At 34.1% G+C, this 19,441-nt stretch overlaps 1 protein-coding gene across 2 annotated transcripts; it reads left to right on the forward strand.

The window, feature by feature from the left end:
• Positions 1-10,206, forward strand: LOC144978154 (protein ILRUN-like). 2 transcript variants are annotated; one of them, XM_078923840.1, is made up of 5 exons: positions 1-347; positions 2,324-2,478; positions 3,982-4,179; positions 4,450-4,724; positions 7,447-10,206. In XM_078923840.1, the coding sequence occupies exons 1-5, from the start codon at positions 187-189 to the stop codon at positions 7,516-7,518; spliced, it is 861 nt and encodes a 286-aa protein (XP_078779966.1). In that variant the 5' UTR covers positions 1-186; the 3' UTR covers positions 7,519-10,206. The 2 variants fall into 2 exon arrangements, with proteins under 2 accessions (XP_078779966.1, XP_078779965.1); XM_078923839.1 differs by lacking the exon at positions 7,447-10,206 and having other exon boundaries at positions 5-347; positions 4,450-7,130.
• Positions 10,207-19,441: the final 9,235 nt, after the last annotated feature.

A 19,441-nucleotide genomic window follows, 5' to 3' on the forward strand; every position in this document is an offset into this window, starting at 1 on the left:
AAAAGGAAGTTGAAAGTAGAGAGTCATCATGAACCAGCTGACTGATGTCAACATCATTGCGTATATTTTACTTTCAGTCGAAATCGCCATCTAAGGAAATAATACATTTGTAAAAACGTCACTTAAAGTTTTGAACTTGAAAAACATTCGAAAGTGAATTTTTTATTTCCATGGGTAATCTTTAAAATGGATGTGGACATCGATAACGAATTTGATGGAAAATTTCTCGATCAGTTCCGGTCTATGGGCACTACAGATCGAGATGTTCTCATCTCTCAGTTTCAATCAGTGCTTGGCAACAGCATTAATCCAGAGCTATGTGCATTCTTCCTTGATATGAACAACTGGTAAATCGGAAATGAATTTGCTTCTCTCTCTCAAAGTCTTGGTCAGATGGTATATGAACGAGGAAAATGGGTCGCGATGCCTTTGTCCACATCAAGCAGGGTAAACAGTACAGGCACAGGACATCGAGTCGACTGCCTTTCCCCCTTTTTTTTGGACTCATTGACCCCGGGCCAACACAATATAAAATGTCAATTTAAGAGTTTTTAAAAACATTTGGAATGGCTTTTTCCTTTTTTTCTCCTCCTAAAGTACCACATTCGTGGTGAGCTCAAGAGAAAGACTATGACTATGACTCACTCTAACTCTATCTATGATGATGACTATGACACGAATACAAAAAAAAAAAAAAAGCAAACAAACAAAAAAAACACTTTCATAATGACTAACTTGGCTGTTTCAACCAACTGAAATTGCCGCAGATTACTTGAAATTTTCAGTAGTTTTAATTGAGTCAATGCTACAAACTGCTGATTAATTCTATATATTACTTTTAATCCTATAAAAACTGTTGTCACTCATTCTTGCAATTAAGTATTATAACTAGAATATCACTATCACTTTGACTTTGACATTTAAAAAGAAATCTATTCTAGTTCTAGTTTCAAATATATACTATTACCCCAATTGTATGATTAGTCAATTTTAAAAAATCTTGTTTGAAACACGAGGGAACAAAGTTATCTATTACATGGTTAGTTATGTCTTATTTCTTTTTGCTGTTTTAAGCGTTATAGGTTAGAAGTGGTATATAAGTTATCATCTTACAGTAATATCAGTAGTCCCTCAGCATGGAGCCAGAGTTTATCTCAGTTTATATAGCCTTAAACACAATAGCAATTGCTTTCTACCCTTTGAATTGGACTCTAGTACAGTGCAAGTACTTTCCACCAGATCTAATAAACCCAGCTAGAGCTACACAATCATTGCTTGCTTGACGAGGTGTAAGAAAAAAATCTTGACTTCATCTGGGATTGATTTAGGTCACTTTACACATGAAGCAAATACTCTACCAACTAGGTCATTAAGACCCCCTTATGAGTCTATACCATGGCGTGCTATTAGGTTTAGCAAATCCTCCCATAGTGGGCAGGGAGGTACATGCTGTGTCTTCTATCCCCCCATACCCGTTTCCCAATTGTTTCCTGTCATTGTCTTGGAATGAGATTACTTAGTTTTGTCCTGATCCTTGCCGGAGCTCCTTGGCTGGGAGGGAAACAGTCGAATGTATAGTTATAGTTTTGGGAGATGATATTTTTTTCCTTGTAAATCATCTCTCTGTAATGCATTGTATTATGTTGAGTTTACATATTATATTAAATGATTGGTAAACATTTGAGTGTATTCCTCTTAGATGGGACCTGTGCTTGTGTCTGGATGAGACTTTTAGGTGATCTCAAACTAAGTGCATTGGTGGTCTGCTCTTGGAATCTACATCTGATCCCTATTTGTTCCCAGTTCCCCTATGTCTTACTTTTTCTTGGGTGCTTTTATTGTAATTCTATAACTTTTTACTATCCCATTTTCTTCCTTTTTACTGGCGCTGATACAACCTAAATGTGTTGCAAGCGCCGTAAAACCCTTAAAAACAAAAACAGGTTTAGCAAATCTCTCTCATCTCAGCTGATTGTTGATGCGTTTTTTGTTGGTTTTTTTTGTTGATTTTTTTTTGGGTTTTTTTTTTTACGATGACTACGATGTTACTAGTGTGCATCTGTGTGAGTGTGTCTATGTCAATATTGTATTGTTATAAATGTTTAACCAAATGACAAATTGCCACTTTTTGAGGACAATAAAGATTTATTATTATTATTATTATTATTATTATTATTATTATTATTATTATTATTATTATTATTATTATTATTATTATTTTATTCCTAATCCAAGTCTTGATAAAATTAATTTACAGCATTGGGACCTGAGCCAAATTTCAATCAATAATTTATTGAGTGTCTTTTTTTCTCATTTATTCCAGGAACCTCCAAAATGCTGTGTGTTCCTATTACGATTTCGAACAACCACTTTCCACCCTCCCTTCCATGTCCATTGTTGCAGACGTAACCATAGGAGAGGGAGAGGCTGTCACACCCAACACACCTTTCTGCAAATCGTGGAGGATAAAAAATTCAGGTTAAAAAAATAGAGACAAAAAATGAATTAGACGTTAACCCCCGAAAAAATATGTTACAGTGAATGATGTAATCGGTCGGATGGTGAAAAGTTTTGAACTGAGATATTGCCAAGTTTAGTTAGAAGGTCAATTTTTGTCAAACATGAGTTCTTATCATAAATGATTAAATCCACCCTTTTTGTACATCTTCAGGAAATATCAAAGCTTAATTTCACTCTAAATATTTTTTACAGCTAGTCAAGTTGAAAAAGTATGAAATTTGAGAAAAGTTACTCGATACCTTTCCTATATATTTGACCATAACTTCATGAAAAATCACCCGATTTACTTCAAATAAAGATTAAAATGCTCTGTGGAGCACATTCTTTCAGAAAATGCTAAAAAATAAAATTTGTTCGATTTTCAATGAGGGTGAACTCGAGAGAGTTAAAGAACTGCTTAGATTTGACTTTAACGATTTGTATGATGACACAGTTAAGGTGAGATAAGGTTATAAATATGAATATAAAATCATATTATAAGTGTGAGATGATAGACATGGTCATTAAAAAATTTAATAGGGAGAAAACAAAAACTTGGAACTTTAATATTGTGCAATATTCAATAAATGTACTCAAAGTGCTTTACCAGGGGTCCCTGTTTGACAATAATGCTGAACATCTAGGACGAGACATACAGCTTGTGAGGTTCTTGTGCGGCTATGTGGTCCTGTGGTATGACACTTGCTTTCGAATTGGAATGTCCTGGGTTTGAGCTTCTCTTGGCACATAGTTGAAACCTTGGAAAAGGCTCTTTACTCACACATTCTCTCACCGTACTCAGGTGTAAAATGAATACCTGACCATTAAAGTTGTCTTTGTCGGAAAAAAATTGTAATATCGCATAACAGGCGTCATGTCTCGTTCTACATGATACGTGTTGCTGTTGGTCAGGGACCCTTTGTAAAGCGCTTTGAGCATGTTTAGTGGATATTGCACTATATAAAAGCTCTTTTTTTTTTCTATATTGTAATTTCTTTTAACACAAAGATGATATCGCTTTTGGCCAGTTAGTCATTTTATTCCAGACTAATTGTATGAAAATGTGAGTGAAGAGCCTTTTTTTTCAAGGACTCGAATCTTGTGCTGCTCACAGTGATGCATTCTGGTCTACAAGTTCTGAGTCACGAGCCATACTAATAGACTATTAATTTTATTATTGTTTCGCCTTTTCTATCCAAACACCATTTCTATCATCTCACACTCCTCCTCATATTTTACGTCAAGTTCATCAATTGTTCACATTGCTGTTAAAGGGAAAACACCAAAAATTTATTTAATATATGTTTCATATTGTAGCACCCTTTACCGGCTGTCATGTGTCATGTGCTCTGGATATTATTGTGATTTTTATGTGCTTATCCTTCATTTTATAACAGGAATTTTATATCCACTTGTGTGTGACTGTAATTTTAATTTGCGCATGTTGATATTTGTAAAGGGCTTTCAATTTTTTTCGAACAGGAACTGACAGGTGGCCTCCTGGTTGTCACTTACGATTTTGTAGTGGAGAAAACTTGAGCCTTGTGGAAAGAAAAATGGTTGAGAACTTATCACCGGGGGAAACGCAAGATGTATCGGTAGAAATGAAGTCTCCTCATAGCCCTGGTAGCTACCTCAGTCTATGGCGCTTGTGCACTCCAACAGGTGTCTTTTTTGGTGGTAGGTATATTGATGGGTTATTAGTATTTGTAATGTAAATTAGTTATGTAAATTAATTACCTCGCGAATAAACATGAATACGAAGACTGACCAGGAACTGGATGAGCTCTCCCTTGCTGTTGGTCAGGGAGCCTTTGTAAATTGCTTTTGATTTTGAGCATGTTTAGTGGATATTGCGCAATATAAAAGCTCAAGTTTGTTTGTTTTGTTTTAACTAATTTGATTATTTATAAGCTTTTTTTTATTTTTTCTGCTTTATTTTTCTTTCAGATGTGCTAAATGTTCATGTACAGGTTGCAGACGGGGGCCTGCTCGGGCTGACCCAGCAGTTGTCTCGTATCGGTAACGGTTGCACTACTACAACTAGTCACTCTATCACCAACTCACCTCAACAACAACAACAACAACAACCTTTGACCCCTATCCCAGAGTTGGCGTGTTCTCAGATTACCATAGCAACACAAGTGATACAATATCCCTGTTCCAATGTGCTACAGCAACAACAGCAGCAACAGCAACATATCCAGTCTCAACTTATAGCTCAAGTAAGTATTTCAGAGTGGCCAACCTTCCCGATTATTTCGGGAAATTCCCTAAATGGATCCACTGTTCCCGATGTCCCGAAACTGCGTTTTTTTTTCCCAAAAAAAAACCATCGTAAAAAAAGACGAATTGCGAATGAAAATCTGTACGAAGTAGGCCTTACCAGAACCTGGGACAGCTAGCCCTGAGTGTTCTTTCAATTCCTCACAGTAATGCAGCATCAGAGAGGATATTTAGTTTGGTTAGGAAGAATAGAACTGAAAGCAGATCTTAGTTGAGCAATGCCACTCTAAACAGTCTTTTAGTTAATAAAGTTAGGGTCTCCTCATCAAGCATGCCACCTGTCCAATTGACTGACAAGTTCTTGCAAAAATGCAAGAGATCCACCATGGATAGCTTGCATTCAGAAGGCAAATAATAGCAGTAAACAAAGCCTGTTATCATGTACATAGTGTAAAAAGTATTGTAGCGATGCTGTGGTCTCAATGTGTGTGTAGTTTTTTAGTTTTAAATTGTCAGGTCATATTTATTAATAGAATAGATGCTGTGACTTCTGCACCAAATTCAATAGAGGGCATAATGCACCTCCTAAGCTTGGATAGAGGATACATATGTCAAAAGTTACCCCTTTCACTTCCAAGGTTTACAGGTATGTCAACTTAATGTCTGTTTTCATTTTCATTCTTTGTAAAGTATTAAATTAGTATTAGGCTGTGTATTACTTCACTCTTAACATTATTGTGCGGTAACCAACAATTTTCCCTAATTCAGTTTCTGAAAAGTTGGCCACCCTGGTATTTCATGAGCAGGTTTGGTAATCAGTGTGAAATAGTCAATTTTAATTGTCTCCTTACTATTACTAACTCGGCGCAGTGGCCGAGTGGTCAAGGCATTGCTCTGTGACCCAGAAGGTCTTCGGGATCAAGCCCCGCTTCAGACCTTTTCGGGGTTTTTTTTCCTTGGGCAAGATTATTAATCCCCAATTTTTGCTCACTTTGAACAACATGGGTGATTCCTATAGGCATCAAACAACTTGTTTGATGGATTATCTATATTCCTTCGTGAAATGCCTAGGCGATGTTATTTAATATGATGGGTGGAAGGCGGAAGGGCGTCATTTTAAAAAAATGACTAACCATATTAAAATCGTCCGTACTCAAATTATTTTACAAATCATCATGAGCCAACAGCAACACGAGGGCTAGGATTCTTCCTCGGATTCGTGGGACTCCAGGAAAATCGTTTTTCTATCCTCAGATATTATGTTTTGTGTTTTTGCACTTCGGAAAAGGAATTGGGAAGATTGCATTGGAACTGCTATCTAAAGAACCTCTTTCCAAGGACTCAACTTTGCACCACCCTCAGGCGGAATCGAACCAAGAACCTGCAGATCCAATGTGAATGTCAATAGTCAAGACCGCAAAGATGACTCTTTAGAGTTATAATAATAATAAGCAATAAGGATAAATTCCCTTTATTCATCCTCAAGAAAACATTTTCTCTTTCAGTGTCTATTCCAAAGGAAGATTGGAATAATCCAGGCTGTCGTGCAGTGCTGCAAAGTGAGCTAGGGCAAGGTGACTTGCTCAAGGCCACACGGTCATATGCTCGATCTAGATGTCCAATTTTCTTCCCGTTTTTTTTACTGACTGGCGCTGAAATACTCTAAATGTGTTGTAAGAGCTGTAAAATCCCTTAACTCACTCAACCCTAACACCGACTATATCCCTAGTTTAACCAGGGTTACTTTTACCCCATGCCTATTAATAACATTTTTCTGAGACAAATTATTGGTGTAGTATAAAAGCTAATGTTTTTTAGTTTTCGCATGGTAATGAAAGGTGAATAAAAGTATATATGTACATGCTCTTTTAATACATTTTTTTCCAATTTTGAAAAGTAGCAAAAGTCTCCAGGATTGAGTGAGTTAAAAACAAATAACAAATCAATGCCAGAGATATTCACAACTAAAAAAAAATATTTTTAATTGAGCTTTATATAGCGCAATATCCACTAAATGTGCTCAAAGCGCTTTACAAGGGGTCCCTGGTCAACAGCAACATTTAACATGTAGGACTGTCAGGCGATATTACAATTTTTCGGACAAAGACAACGCTGTTAACAGCCAGGTACTCATTTGACACCTGAGTACGGTGAGAGAATGTGAGTAAAGAGACTTTTCCAAGGACCCAACTATGCGCCGAGCGCGAGGCTCGAACCTCGGACCTTCCAATCCGAAAGCGAGTGTCATACCACTAGACCACATAGCCGCACGAGTAATTAAATTAACTAAGTTGGCTGCTGGAAAGAAAAGATGCCATGCATGCAGTAAAGGAAAAACTAAGTGCAAATTAAGTTATAAACAAAAATGAATATAGCAGCTTTTAAAAAAAAAAAAAAGAACAAAATACCAAACACAGAACGCTTCAGGCTCAAAACCCTTCTCCAGCCAACACCAAAAAAAACAAGAAAAAATTTAAGTAATTTATGTTTTTATTGTTTTTTTTTTTGTTGTTGGCTGAAGAAGGGTTTTGAACCCGAAACATTCTGTGATTGGTATTTTGTTCTATATTGAAGCTGTATATATATATATATATATATATATATATTAATTTTTAAATTTTTTTTTACTTTTTACAGTCCACAGCTTCTTGCAGCTTCGTATCACTTTGCAAATTTAGTCATTTGTTTTGGAATTTTCTATTTCATCTTTTTTAATCTCAGGATCCAAGCAATTCCAAATCCCACAATTCCAGTCTTCCCTCACCCAGCGAAGACGATGCAGAAATGTCTTAACGATCGGCCATTGGGATGAAAGCAATGGAAGATTTAGGGGGAAAGAAGTCTTGTCAGAATGGTTGGTTGTGTTGTGTGAACATAAAACAGATTTTTAAAGTAAAGTTTTTTTCTTCTGTGTTGTCAGTTGGAAATATTCTACACAAGCCAAAGAACTTTGATTGGAAAGAAAATCGAGGCGTGTATTGTTTTGTTCAGGAGTTTATATTTATATAAACCTGCTGGAGATGTGGATGGTAAATTATGTATTGATCAAATATGGATATAACACATTCAAGAAGGGACAAGAAACGTTTTTAGGGCAAACTCCTCTGTAGCCAATAGCAATAGCGATATAAAACAACCATTTTATGTTGTTTTTTTGGTTTTTAAACAACCATTTTATGTTGTTTTGGGTTTTTTTTAAACAACCATTTTATGTTGTTGGTTTTTTTTTTTTAAACAACCATTTTATGTTGTTTTAAAAAAACAAAAAACAAAAAACATTTGATGTTGTTAAAAAAAACCCGAACCACTTAATGTTATTTAAAAAACATAAAAAACAACCAATTTTAAGTTGTTTTTTTAATAAATTTGTTTGTTTGATTGTTGTTTGCTGAAGATAGGTTTGGAATCGAATCATCTCTAGTATTAGTACAATTTTTGTTTGTTTGTCTTTTTTTTTCTAAATGTTATGTTCATTTTTGTTCAATACTGATATACACTGGAATAAGTGTGCACTTTTAAATAATCACTGACCATTTTAAATCTTTGTCATTAAACTTTAAATACGTTTATTCAAATGTAAAAAGTAGTAACTAAAAAAATAAAAAATAAAATAACAAACATCAATGTAAATTACAAACATTACATTTTTGGAAAGAAATAATAGAACTTTATAGTCCAAAGAAATGGGGAAAGGGTGATGTTATTTTCTTAGTTTTATTTATTGTCATTTCTTGGAAGTGAACGTCTTGTATTGTCATTTCCTGGATATGGAGGGAACATCCTGTATTGTCATTTCCTGGGATACGGAGAGAACATCCTGCAAAAAATTGAAATCAGTTAGATTTTACTGAAGGTTAATTGAAAGTTTTTAAAAGTAAAAATAAACAAGATTTCCTTTATTCATCGTCAAGGGAAATTTTGCCTTCAGGGTCTATTTCAGGGGAAGACTGGAATGACCCAGGCGTTAGGCATGGTGCACGGATGCAAAGTGATCTAAGGCGAGGTGACTTTTCAGTACGATTTAATTCCGACTCTACTACTCACTCCTGCTGGAAGGGAAAATGAGGTCAGGAAACAAATTTTACCTTGGTCATTTTGGACTAAGTCGGGTTCATTTGTTGACGAGTCCTACACTCCACGTGTTAAACTACTGGGTTCCTTCATTATCGTCATGTAAATGATCTGGAAAGTAAATAGGAAAAGACTCTCAAAATTTAAGATTATATTCAACGTGTGCAATATTTTATCATGAACAGGAGGGTATCTAAAAATTCCCATATGCTTACCTTGTTTATTTTGTTGGGTTTTTTTTGTTTTTTTTTTTTAATTTTTATTATTTTATTATTATTTTGTTTTGTTTTGTTTTTTTTATTCGGGATTTTGTTTTTTTTTTGTTTGTCTTTTTTGTTTTTTTGTTTTTTTGAAATTATTTTTATCATTATTATTATTTATTATTAATATTTTTATTATTTCTTTTTCTTAAAACAATTTTACATTTACCGTTTCTCCATTTTGAAAATTGTTTTATTCTTACGATTTGAAGTATTTGATTTTGAATGGTCAGTGGTTTTTTTGTTTTTAATTTCATCATTGATTTTGTTTCTTTTTTTTATTTCTTTTTAAATCTATTTTTTTTTTTGATACAAGACTTCAATGTTCAACTGCTGAAGTTGTTAAATCTTTTGAAATATTTTCCTGAGAAAAGGAAGCAGAATGATACCGATCAATTTTGTTTGTTTTGAATGTTACCAGAATTGAAATATGTGTGGTGGCGCATGAAAATGAGTCTGAACTCGCCTCGCATGACTCCACAAATGTGATGAGTCATCTTAAAACAGTATTACGCCTTTGTGAACCAGATGCCTTTAAATGGATTTTAAAGTTAAAATTATAAGAAATGCGAGGTTTTAGTTATCTTTACTTTGCAGAAATTATATTTATTCTCCTCAGTAAAACATGTATACTTAACATACTTCTGATATTTTAAAAATATAAAGTCAATGCTATGCATTCAACTCATCCCCGCATAGTACTAATACAGACCTGTCTATTATTGCGAAAAACTGGTAAAATGACGAAATTTTGGCTACAATTTTAGAACTTCATGAGCACCTCAAAGTTATTAAAACTTCTTGAAAATGAAAGTTGATGCCAGATTGTATAATTTTAATGATTTTTGAAGTGTTATTTAATCCTTGTCAGGGTAAATTGTTAATTTTTAGATTTAACTATAGCGACTACACTTTTTTGATCTCCTAAATATTAACTATAGCTATAACCACTATAATTTTGGTGGGGTTTTTTTTTCATTACATAATCTGAGGAAACTTATGAAGCAGATTTTTCCTAATGTGTTCCATATAGTTGGAATATTTTTGTGGAGAATCTCACGAAAATGACCTTTTTGGCAACCTCATAGGAGAAAATAACATTGAATAAAGTTTTTTAAAAAGTTATTTATGTGTTTTAAAAAAAAAAAAAGGAAAGGCATCGATGACTCATTTTCTTGTGCAACCACCCATTTTGTTTTTAACAAAAGTGTGATATTGAAACTGCCATACTACCCCCCACCCCACCCCACTCCCACCCATACCCAGTCACTCGTCATACAAAAAGATTTTATGTACTTTTGTCCCAGGAATTGATTTTTTTCACATTGTCCATGAAAACTTATTTTGATTATAGAATTTACAAAATTTTGTTGTATTTTTTTTCCATTTTCAAAATGATTGAGATATTTATTTTTTTTAATTTTCTCTTCCATGTTCAGAATGTATTTGATATTATTAGTATTTTTGTGGGTTTTTTTTGGTTAAATTTTATTATTTTAAAATCTTCTATGAGAGTTTTTGAATTAAGAAAAGACTATTACCAAGGTTTTTAAAATTGATTTTTTCTTTTGTTTGTTTTGGGATTTTTTTGTTTGTTTTATTTTTGTGTGTGTGTCTTCTCATTTGATTATTTTCGGTCTTTCTTCCTCTAAAAAAATAGATTTATTTTGTTATTTGTTTGAATGTGACTCTATTTGTCGCATAAGACATGCTTTATAATAATTTAATTGAAATCTACATGTTTTTCCCCATTAATATCGCTCAATACGTATCATTGTGGTTCCACCGTCAGAATGATCTCAGTGTCTCAAATAATTTAGTAAATTGTTTACAAGTTCATTTCAAGTTAATAATCTTTTATATAATTTCTTAAGATTAATATTTTAATTTTTTTTTTTTTTAATATTCAGGAAATTTTAGATTTAAGCAGGCGGTTGGTAGGAGCTGCTGGAAGGGTTTCCTCATTCCTCTCTCTTTGACTTTTTGGAATGATGAAGCCAGAAATGGGCGCTTAAATTACTTAAATAGTGTTGAAAACAAACAAACAAACATTTAATGGGATTTTTTAGCTCAAAATTGATATATTTAGATATGTAAACTTAAAAAGTCACAGACATTAGACTTCTATATATGTCAATTTGTCTATTGGTTTTTTTTTGTTGGTATTTTCTATAAATGTCGAATATCACAATATATTTTGGTCACTTGCTGGCGGGTATGATCATTTCATTGACTCAAAATCTTGGCAGACGTATGGTCACGGTTTCTGTGCCTGTGCCTGTGTTTGGGTGTCATTTTAAAAATGGTGTCAATCTTGACTCACGGATTGATATGATTGCTCGTGGCATCATCTACTTCTGTGTACTGTCTATTGTCTCCCTTGCCTTACTTTCCTTTTGGCACTACGCTATTATAATCTTGCTTTTGATTATTCCCATTATTTAGCTTTTTTTGCTTTTTAAAAAAAATTATAAAGATATGACCTATAAGTGTCACAAGTGATGTTTAATAAAAAAAAAATTAAAAATTATATATAAAAGCTCAAATTTTTATTTATTTTTAAATTTAAAAACAAACGAACCTTAAGAAACACAAACGAAGTCAACATGAACCAAAGCACCTTAAAGTATTATGATTAATTGTTTGATGCACAAGTAACTCCTGTTGGTGTTTCTCTCTGGTCACATTAGATTGCAGTTGTTGTCTCCCTTAGACCAATTCAATATAATGATTTTGTACAGTTGCAACTGAAAACAAAAATTAAAATGGGACTGATCTTATCATATTATTTATCATCTTTTCTCTTCTTTCTTTGTGATTGATTCCCTAATGGTTTGTGCTCTGTGACTAATTTCAAGGGCACTGGTTGTTTATAAAGAAAATACTGATATAAAATATCTTGTTATGGGTCATGTTTGTATTGGACATTTTGGGAAGAAGAATATTTCTTTGTAAATCATATTTATCACAACCGATGTGTTCATATATGCAGGTCTGACATCCGGACCCACTTATGGGCCCTACATTAACATTGTTGTAATGGACAATATTTTGCGTCATTTTTATAGGTTAAAACATCAAAACAATGAGCCCATAAGGCCTGCAATTAAATGCACATCAGTCTAAACCCACAATTTGGTCCCCACACTGAAAATTATTTTTACCGTTTTCGCTTTTATTATATTTTTGTTTGAAAATTATAAGAAAATCACATTTTCCAGAATGAAGGATTTTTTGGGGGTTTTTTTAAACAACTGATTGGACCACATTTTGTAGAATGAGAGAAAAATTTATTTAAAAAAAAAAAAAATCAGACATTGATATTTTTGTTACACTTACACTGTCATAAAAATCTAGAAAATTTTTGTTAATATTTGTTACATAATGTACTTTTTGCGGACAAGTTTTAATTTTACTTTTACCTGACAGATGGATCACATCATCTTCCTGTTTACTGCTACTGGTGCTGAATTATCCCCTGGGTGGGGATCCTGACCTCCCATAGCGGGCAGGGAGGTACATACTGTGTCTTCTATCCCCTTATATCTGTTTTCCAACATGCTTTCTGTCTTTGTCTTGGAAGAGATTACTTGGTTTTGTCCTGGCTCTGGCTGGAGTCCTAGCTGGGAGGGAAACAGTCAAATGCAAAGTTTTTTGGGAGATGATATTTTTTTTCCTTGTAAATCATCTCTCTGTTATGTATTATTATTTTTATTTTGAATGTATAATGTAAGCATTTGAGTGTGTTCCTCTTTGTTGGATTTTGTGCTTGTGTCTGGATGAGACTTATAGGTGATCTCAAACTAAGTACATTGGTGATATGCTCTTGGAATCTACATCCAATCCCTATTTGTTCCCAGTTCACCTATGTCTTACTTTTTCTTGGGTGCTTTAATTGTAATTCTATAACTTTTTACTATCCCATTTTCTTCCTTTTTACTGGCGCTGATATAACCTAAATGTGTTGCAAGCGCCGTAAAACCATTAAAAACAAAAACAAACATGAATTATCCCAATAGTGTTGCAAGCGTGAAAAAAAAAACCCTATCTTAAAGCAAACTTCATTGTTGGTGCTATTGTCTCGTGAAAGTCTTTATCCCTGTATTTATAATGAGATTTATGTGTATGGAAATGACATATGATGGAAATAGGATATCTAGTGAATGCATTTGTTGATACCTTATATAACCAATTTGAGTGTATTTCTCTCAGTGGGATCCTGTGCTTGTGTCTGGATGAGACTTTTAGGTGATCTCAAACTAAGTACATTGATTGTGTGCTCGTGGAATCTACATCTGTTCCATGTTTGAACCAATTCCTATTTATCGCACCTTTTCTCGGGTACTTCAATTGTAAATCTATGATTTTTAAAACTATTCCATTTTTTTTTTTCTTTTTACTGATGCCGAAATGACCTAAATGTGTTCCAAGCACATTAAAACTATTAAAAACAAATAAACAAAGATGGCGTCCAAGTAACTTTTGGAAATTCTTTTTATAATGTGGGTAACCTGTTTGTATTTAAAACAGACCAAGACATCTTTTTTTATCCCTTTTGGTGGGTATTCTATGTCAGGGTCTTTGTTAGAATTTCAGTGGCCTTAGACGTGGCTAAGGTTGACCTCCCATCTTTTACTAAATAATTCATAAAATTACGAAACTTTTGCTCCAATTTCACAAGTTCATGGGCATCTTTCAAAACTTATTGAAAATCAAAGTTGGTGCCAGACTACATAATTTTAAGGATTTTGAACTATTATTTAATCCTTGTGTGAGAAAATGGTTGATTTTTATAGTTAACTATAGCGACAACAATTGTTATATTTTGATAAATTACGAATTAAAAATTTTTCGAGTAGGCAGATCTGGGCTAAGGGATGCATTGTGACGCTGGGATTATTATCCTACTTCTGTGAACTGCCATCCTTTATCTTTCTTTTTGTTTGGATTTGATTTCAAACTCTTCTAACTTTACTTTATTTTCCTTTGTGAAGTGTCACCAATTTTGTCTGTTCTTGAACATTGAAATGACCCAAGGCTTGTTCTATCAGGCATAGTGTGCCAAAGGTTATATATACATATATAGTTTTTTAACGTGCTGCGTGCGCTCAAGCACATAACTGCGCAAGAACGGCTAGTTAATGCCTGTGCAGCTCTCACCACCACCTAAGCTAGATTTTTGTCTCGCTTTGCCTCACCCTGAAGTTCAAAATTATATAATTTGTAATTATGATATGACTGTAACTGAATTAAAATGGCATGAAATAATGTTCTTGTGAATTGATTGCACGAAATATTGATGGTGTGTGTATGTGGCTATCAGGTGCCTCATTATGATGTACAATTTCATCAACACAGACAGCAATAAGATAGGGGTTGTTTTTTGTCAGGGTTTTTTTTTTTTTGGGGGGGGGGGGGGGTGTTTTGTGAGGTTTTTCTTGGGGGTGGGGAGGTCGGGGAAGGTGAGGGGAGATAATACTAGATTGATACGATTGGTAACATTTATTTCATTATTCTTTTTTTTTTTTTAATCATTCTAACTTTCTATATTCAATTGCTTATAGCTGTACAAGTGTCGAAGCGTACATTATATTATAATGCTATTCCTGGTGTGTTCTGGCTGTGTGGGAGGGAGACAGAGAAGGTTTTTTTTCCAAGAATGTCCTTAAAAACAAAAACAATGTCCTGGACCTGGCCGGATACCCTAGCTGGGAGGGAAATAATCAAATGTGTTGTCCTGGCCCCTGCCGGATGCCCTTGCTGAGAGGGAAACAGTCAAATGTACAGATAGTTTTTGGAGATGATATTTTTTGTCTTGTAAATCATCTCTCTCTCTCTCTCTGATGCACTGTATTATTTTTTGTTTACATATTACTTACATAGAACTTTTTACTATCCCATTTTCTTCCTTTTTGTCTTTTCTCTGGTGCTTTTGACCTGTGTTCTGCAATTTTCCTCCATCATTTTCCCTATTAAATAAATTAAGTTACGCCCTTCCGCCATGTCATCATGCATAAGATATCGTCACCTTGGCATTAAACGAAGGAATATAGATAATTCATCAAACAAAATGTCTGATGCCAACAGGAATCACCCATGTTGTCCTTTATTACTGGCAATGAAATGACCTATTAATAGTGTTACAACTACCGTAAAACCTCTAGTTACAAAATCAAAGTCCCAAAGAAAAATTGTTGCAAATTGAGCCGTGAAACCCCTTTTATAAAAAGATTTCAATGGTGTTTTTTTTTAAAACACGTATCATGTGTTCAATCTACAGGTCATTCAAACCGTTATTCTTGTGAAAACTGCTTTTGATATGCCTATAGTTTATTATAAATGCTGCTTGATTTTTAAAATGATTTTTAAAAAAAATAAAAATCTTGTTCATTTATCCATTTTATTTTAAATTTTATTTTATTTTGTTATAGTTATACAACAAATTGTATATCACTTACATAATAATTTGTAATTTGAAATGTAATATTCCCCATTACAATAAATATTACATCTTCAAGCTGTATGAATAATGTTATTTTTTGTTACGGTAGAGTATTCTGACGCCTAGAGTTTTAGAGAGATGTTGGCTTAGTTTGGACTCAAATCAACATTCATTATCCTTTTTTTTTCTTCTATTTTATGACTTTAATTAAGCTATTTATCTTTTAGTGACTCTCTTGTAACCCTGACAAAATTTTGAAAGACATGCTAAATAACTCCTTTTTTGTTCGTTTGTTTGTTTGGGAGTCCATTTTTTTTGGTGGGGTGTTAAATTCTGACTATGGAGATAGAAATTGATATAGAAATTGATGACAACTGCCCCTTCTTTGGCATATACTCATCAACAGTTTATAAGATCCTATAAGATTTATTAGAAGTTTCATGAAGTGTTGAAAGACCTGCTGAATAACTGCGTTGTTTTTGTGTTTACTTTTTGAGAATCCTTTTTTTAAAAAATAAAAAAAATTCTGGCTTCTGGGATTGGGTAGAATTAATTGGCTGTCTCATACTCATAACACCAGTCTTTTATTTGGTAGATTTTCATTTATGAAAAAATTACTGGTATTTCTTCCTTTAAGATCAATTAGAATCCCCACAAAGTGTTGACGTATCTACTAAATAAATGCGTTGTTTGCGATTCCTTTTTAAAATAAATGTTTTTAAAATCTGACTCGTGGATGTAGACTCAATTGATGATGACTGTCTCGTTACTCTAATCTGCTTGGGTCCCTTTTCATCAACGGTATTTCGTCCTTAGAATCCTCACAAAATGTTGAAAGACCCGCTAAATAACTGTACTGTCAATTATTTTGTAAATTTTGATTGATCAGAATAGATAGCAATTGATTGATGGTGACTTCTCATTACTCTAATTGTCGTTGTCCATTTTCACCAACGGTATTTCTTCCTCCCTTAAGATTTATTAGAATCCTCACAACGCGTTGAAAGACCTGCTAAATACCTATGTTGTTTGAGAGTCCTTGTTAACCAATAATGAACTGCCGTACTCTGGGAAAATATGTATTCAAAAATTTGGCCTGAAAACTCATCCTTCAAATATCGATCGAGTCAAATGACTCTTATCTTGGCCAAAAACTCTAAAATCTGGGACTTTACTGGGACTTATTTTCCTTGTCTTGTAAATCATCTCTCTGTTATGTACTGTTATATTTTTGTATTGATAATGGTTTGTAAACATTTGAGACTGAGTGGGGATCCTGACCTCCCATTGTGGGCAGGGGGGTCCATACTGTGTCTTCTATCCCCTTCTATCTGTTTTCCAACATGCTCTCTGTCTTTGTCTTGGAATGAGATTTCTTGGTTTTGTCCTGGCCCTGGCCGGAGTCCTGGCTGGGAGGGAAACAGTCAAATGCATAGAGTTATTGTTTTGGGAGATGATATTTTTTCCTTGTAAATCATCTCTCTGTTATGTATTATTATATTTATTTTGAATGTATAATGTAAGCATTTGAGTGTATTCCTCTTTGTTGGATCTTGTGCTTGTGTCCGGATGGGACTTTTAGGTGATCTCAAACTAAGTACATTGGTGGTATGCTCTTGGAATCTACATCTGATCCCTATTTGTTCCCAATTCCCCTTTGTCTTACCTTTTCTTGGGTGCTTTAATTGTAATTCTAGAACTTTTTACTATCCATTTTCTTCTTTTTTACTGGCGCTGATATAACCTAAATGTGTTGCAAGCGCCGTAAAACCCTTAAAAACAAAAAACAAAACAAACATTTGAGTGTATTCCTCTTAGTGGGTTCTTGTGCTGGTGTCTGGGTGATACGTTTAGGTGATCTCAAACTAAATACATTGATAGATAGTGTGCTCTTAGAATCTACATCTTTTTCCCTATTTGAACCCTTCCTGTTTGTCTTACTTTTTCCTCGTCCTTTAATTGTACATCTAGAATGACTTTACTATCCATCCCCCCCCCCCCCCCCCCCCCTTTTTTTTACTGGCGCTTATATGACCTAAATGTGTTGCAAGCGCCGTAAAATCCATAAAAACAAACACAAACACACATAATTGGATTCAGTAGTCTGATGTCACGCCACCCGGCAACGGCGGCCATCTTGGTTCTAAACAAAGAAAATCATTACTTTTTATTCTTCATGCTGGCTAGAACTTTTCATATGCCTTGTGATCAGAATGTGTAAAAGTCAAAACATGATCAAATGTATGTTTTTTTTCTCCTCTGGATACGCTTTATGCTCGTTGGAGAAATATTTTACACGGGCGTTAGCCATTGTTCCGATAGTTTAGAGCCAGTGTTACTAAGTTACCATGCGTCATTAGGAAGGAAGTGACGTTACCACTGTTGAAGAGTATTTCCTACGACAAGAATGAGGGATATTATATTACTATATATTACTATGATTATTATTCTAATAGTAGTTGGTTTTGTAACTGTGGTTGTTGCTACATGATACACGTACAGGCTACAAGTGTATTCAAGTTGCTGCTGGTCTCCTATGCTAATATATTATTATTATATATTATGTATAATATTCTATAGTGTATTACCATTATTACAATTTACTAACGATTACGTGATTTACAATACAGTCTTATGTACAAATTACGATGATTAATTTATAAAAAAAAAAACAAACAAAAAAAAAAAAAAAAAAAAAACAAATAAAACCCAATATAATGAAGAATAAAATAATGTTGTACCCAGATGCAAATTATGGAATGCGTTTGGTTTGGTATTTTTTGTTGTTGTTTTTTAGTTTGTTTATGCGTGTTTGTGTGTTTATATATACCACCCTTCTGTGAACCGTGGGAGACGAGGGGGGGGGGGGGGGGGGGGGGCTAAGCTAACAACGCCACTACCACATTATCTCATTCGTCTGTTTTTGTTGATAAAGAGAAAACCTGAAACGCCAATTTTATCTGTTTTCTTATATTAAATTGAAGCTTACATTTAATTTCACATTGTTATTTATTGCTTCGAACAGCAACATTTACATTGATTTTGGAATGTGTACAAGTACAGGATGATTTGGTCATCTCTCTCTCTCTCTCTCTCTCTCTCTCTATCTATCTCTCTCTCTCTATCTATCTATCTATCTATCTATCTATCTATCTATCTATCTATCTATCTATCTATCTATCTATCTCGCTAGCTATCCGTCTATCTATCTATCCCTTATCTCTCTTTCGTGTTCTCTCCCTAATCTCTATTCTCTCTCCCCTCTCCTCTCATACATAATTGATGATTATCCATTTTATCATGACCGATATAAAATAAATTGTCAAGCTGATGTCACGACTGTTAACCCTTTAGCGACGAGACCCAATTTCCGTCATGCCTTTATTTATCCCGCCCGTGTTTATCCGTAGCCTCCGTAAATTCATAGACTGACACTACCAAGAAACTGGGTGGGGATCCTGACCTCCCATAACGGGCAGGGAGGTCCATACTGTGTCTTCTATCCCCTTATATCTGTTTCCAACATGCTTTCTGTCTTTGTCTTGGAATGATGTTACTTGGTTTTGTCCTGGCCCTGGTTGGAGTCTTGGCTGGGAGGGAAACAGTCAAATGCATAGTTATTGTTTTGGGAGATATTTTTTTCCTTGTACACCTCTCTGTTAAGTATTATTATATTTGTTATTTTTAGTGTATAATGTAAGCATTTGAGTGTATTGCTCTCTGTTGGATTTTGTGCTTGTATCCGGATGAGACTTATAGGTGATCTCAAACTAAGTACATTGGTGGGATGCTCTTGGAATCTACATCTGATCCCTATTTGTTCCCAGTTCCCCTTTGTCTTACCTTTTCTTGGGTGCTTTAATTGTAATTCTAGACCTTTTTACTATCCATTTTCTTCCTTTTTACTGGCGCTGATATAACCTAAATGTGTTGCAAGCGCCGT

The sequence above is a fragment of the Berghia stephanieae genome, chromosome 8 (assembly GCF_034508935.2).
Source record: "Berghia stephanieae isolate SIO BIC M18660-M18661 chromosome 8, UCSD_Bste_1.3, whole genome shotgun sequence".
Lineage (NCBI taxonomy): Eukaryota > Metazoa > Mollusca > Gastropoda > Nudibranchia > Aeolidiidae > Berghia > Berghia stephanieae.